A 2,035-nucleotide genomic window follows, 5' to 3' on the forward strand; every position below is an offset into this window, starting at 1 on the left:
TTCTTTGCACAAAGGAGTCTCTTGCACTTCACCAAGGCTTTGCACACATCACTTTGGAAATCACCTGGCAAAAAATGGGATAAAACATCTTACCTAAGATATCCAAGAACACCTAATCTGTACTGAATTGCTACAACCACCACATTTTCAAAGGCTGCTAATGCTGAACCATCATATGTTGAAGCTGCTCCAGAAACTAATCCACCTCCATGTATCCATACAAAGACCTGGAAAGATAAAACCAGAATCAACCCAGCACAGACCTGAGCTCCCAGTGATAAAAACTAAATATAACCCAAAATAAAATATCTTTTGTTGTTTCAGTCCTGATTCTTTCAGATTACATTTCAAAAATGCTAGAAATCACTCGGATCTACAAGTCTACAAAAAGGCATTGATTTTGTTAAATACTTACACTTTATCAGTGCCCTGTGACTTTGGACAGATTATTTAGAGGAAATCAAGCATAAAATAAATTTCCTAGAGGTTTTATAGTGGTTTTGCTTACAGGCAACTTCTGCTGTTCTCCTGCAGAAACGGGGGTGTACACATTTAGGTACAAGCAATCTTCAGACACCTGAAGAGGAACCTTCTCCTTTCTATTAGTAATCATGTCTGAAAAATATTGTCCTTGGACTGGATCCTGCACACACCTGAAAAAATAACAAGCAACAAATACTGTTAAGATGTTTTCCTTCTTTGACCTCTCATTAATGAGATGTGTAAAAAGGAGCCACTGCCTACTGCAATACACAGGGACATGCAGATAAATCCTGCATGTTTCAAAATATCACAGAAATATATCTGCAAACACATAGGGCTATAAATGCCTTCAATGGAAATGTAAATTAATTATTTTACATCTCCAAGAGCTTTTTATATTGTAATGGGAGGTATTAGACTTGGAGCACTAAACAAGGGCAAGAGGACAAATGGATAAAACATTTACAAGGTAGACTAGAATTGCCCTGTATTTCTTATGTGCCCTATTAACCATGTGACTCAGCATTTTTTCCTTAATATGTATTCCAAAGGTTTATAAACACTGGGAAGTGATGGCCAAATGCTCCCAAGACAGAGGATTATCAGTAAAGTGCTGATCCATATCAGTTCATCCCTGATGCCCATTAAATAGCAGTAAAGAGAGCAGCTAATAAAGATGTCTTTAGAAATGTATTCACTGTAACAGCTGCAGATGTAACAAGATGGCACCAAGGAATTTATCTTTGTGGATTTTGATTGCCCTGGATGTGCAGCAGTGTCATGAAATTGTTTCTAATATAAATATAAATATAATATACAATTATACAAACTATTAAAATAATGTAAATACAAACAATATAAATGATAGAACATACAATAATACAATAAATAAACAGAGAATATTTATTTATATAATATAATATAAATTAATATTATAGTTGTAGAAAGTAATTAAAATAGAAAAATACAAATAATATTAATATAATAGAATGTACAATAACAAATTATATAAATTATATTAATATATATAAAATAATAGTATATAAATTATCATATAATGTAGAAATAATATATAAATATAAAATTACTTAAATATTCAGTGGTTTTGTCACTGCCTTACATTGGTGGGTAGGAAGTGGCATCTCTGACACCTTTCCATGGCTCAGGTGGCTGGGGCTCAGAAAACCTCAGGGATCCAAGTGGAGGTTTAGCAAAAGGAAGTCCCAAAAAGACATTTACACTCCTCTCAGCTGTGTCTACTTTGAATTGGAATCCTCGGGCTCTCCCATATTTGGTCTCCACTTCTGGTTGCTCTGCTTTTTGTCCTGGAGGATGTGAGCACAAAATCACAATTGGTCCATTTGTAAGTACTTACCAGATTTCTAATTGCTGGATTTGCTACTTAAATATACCCCTGTTGTTTGCTTAATAATTTTCATACATAGGGCTTCAACAAACTCTAATCAGTTCTAACAGTACACTAACTTACTATTTTATATTACTAATTTGATTACTAGCATTTACTAATCAAAATTTTAGATTTTCTAATTTA

General features: G+C 33.5%; 1 protein-coding gene across 1 annotated transcript; it reads right to left on the reverse strand.

Moving 5' to 3' along the window:
* Positions 1–60: 60 nt before the first annotated feature.
* Positions 61–1,833, reverse strand: LOC113941986 (fatty acyl-CoA hydrolase precursor, medium chain-like). Its single transcript, XM_027633120.1, has 3 exons — positions 1,604–1,833; positions 509–653; positions 61–227 (listed from the first exon to the last, which is right to left on the reverse strand). Coding segments are annotated over exons 1-3 (285 nt in total). The 5' UTR covers positions 1,606–1,833; the 3' UTR covers positions 61–89.
* Positions 1,834–2,035: the final 202 nt, after the last annotated feature.

Source organism: Corapipo altera, unplaced genomic scaffold (genome assembly GCF_003945725.1).
Source record: "Corapipo altera isolate COAL_440 unplaced genomic scaffold, ASM394572v1 128524, whole genome shotgun sequence".
Taxonomy (NCBI): domain Eukaryota; kingdom Metazoa; phylum Chordata; class Aves; order Passeriformes; family Pipridae; genus Corapipo; species Corapipo altera.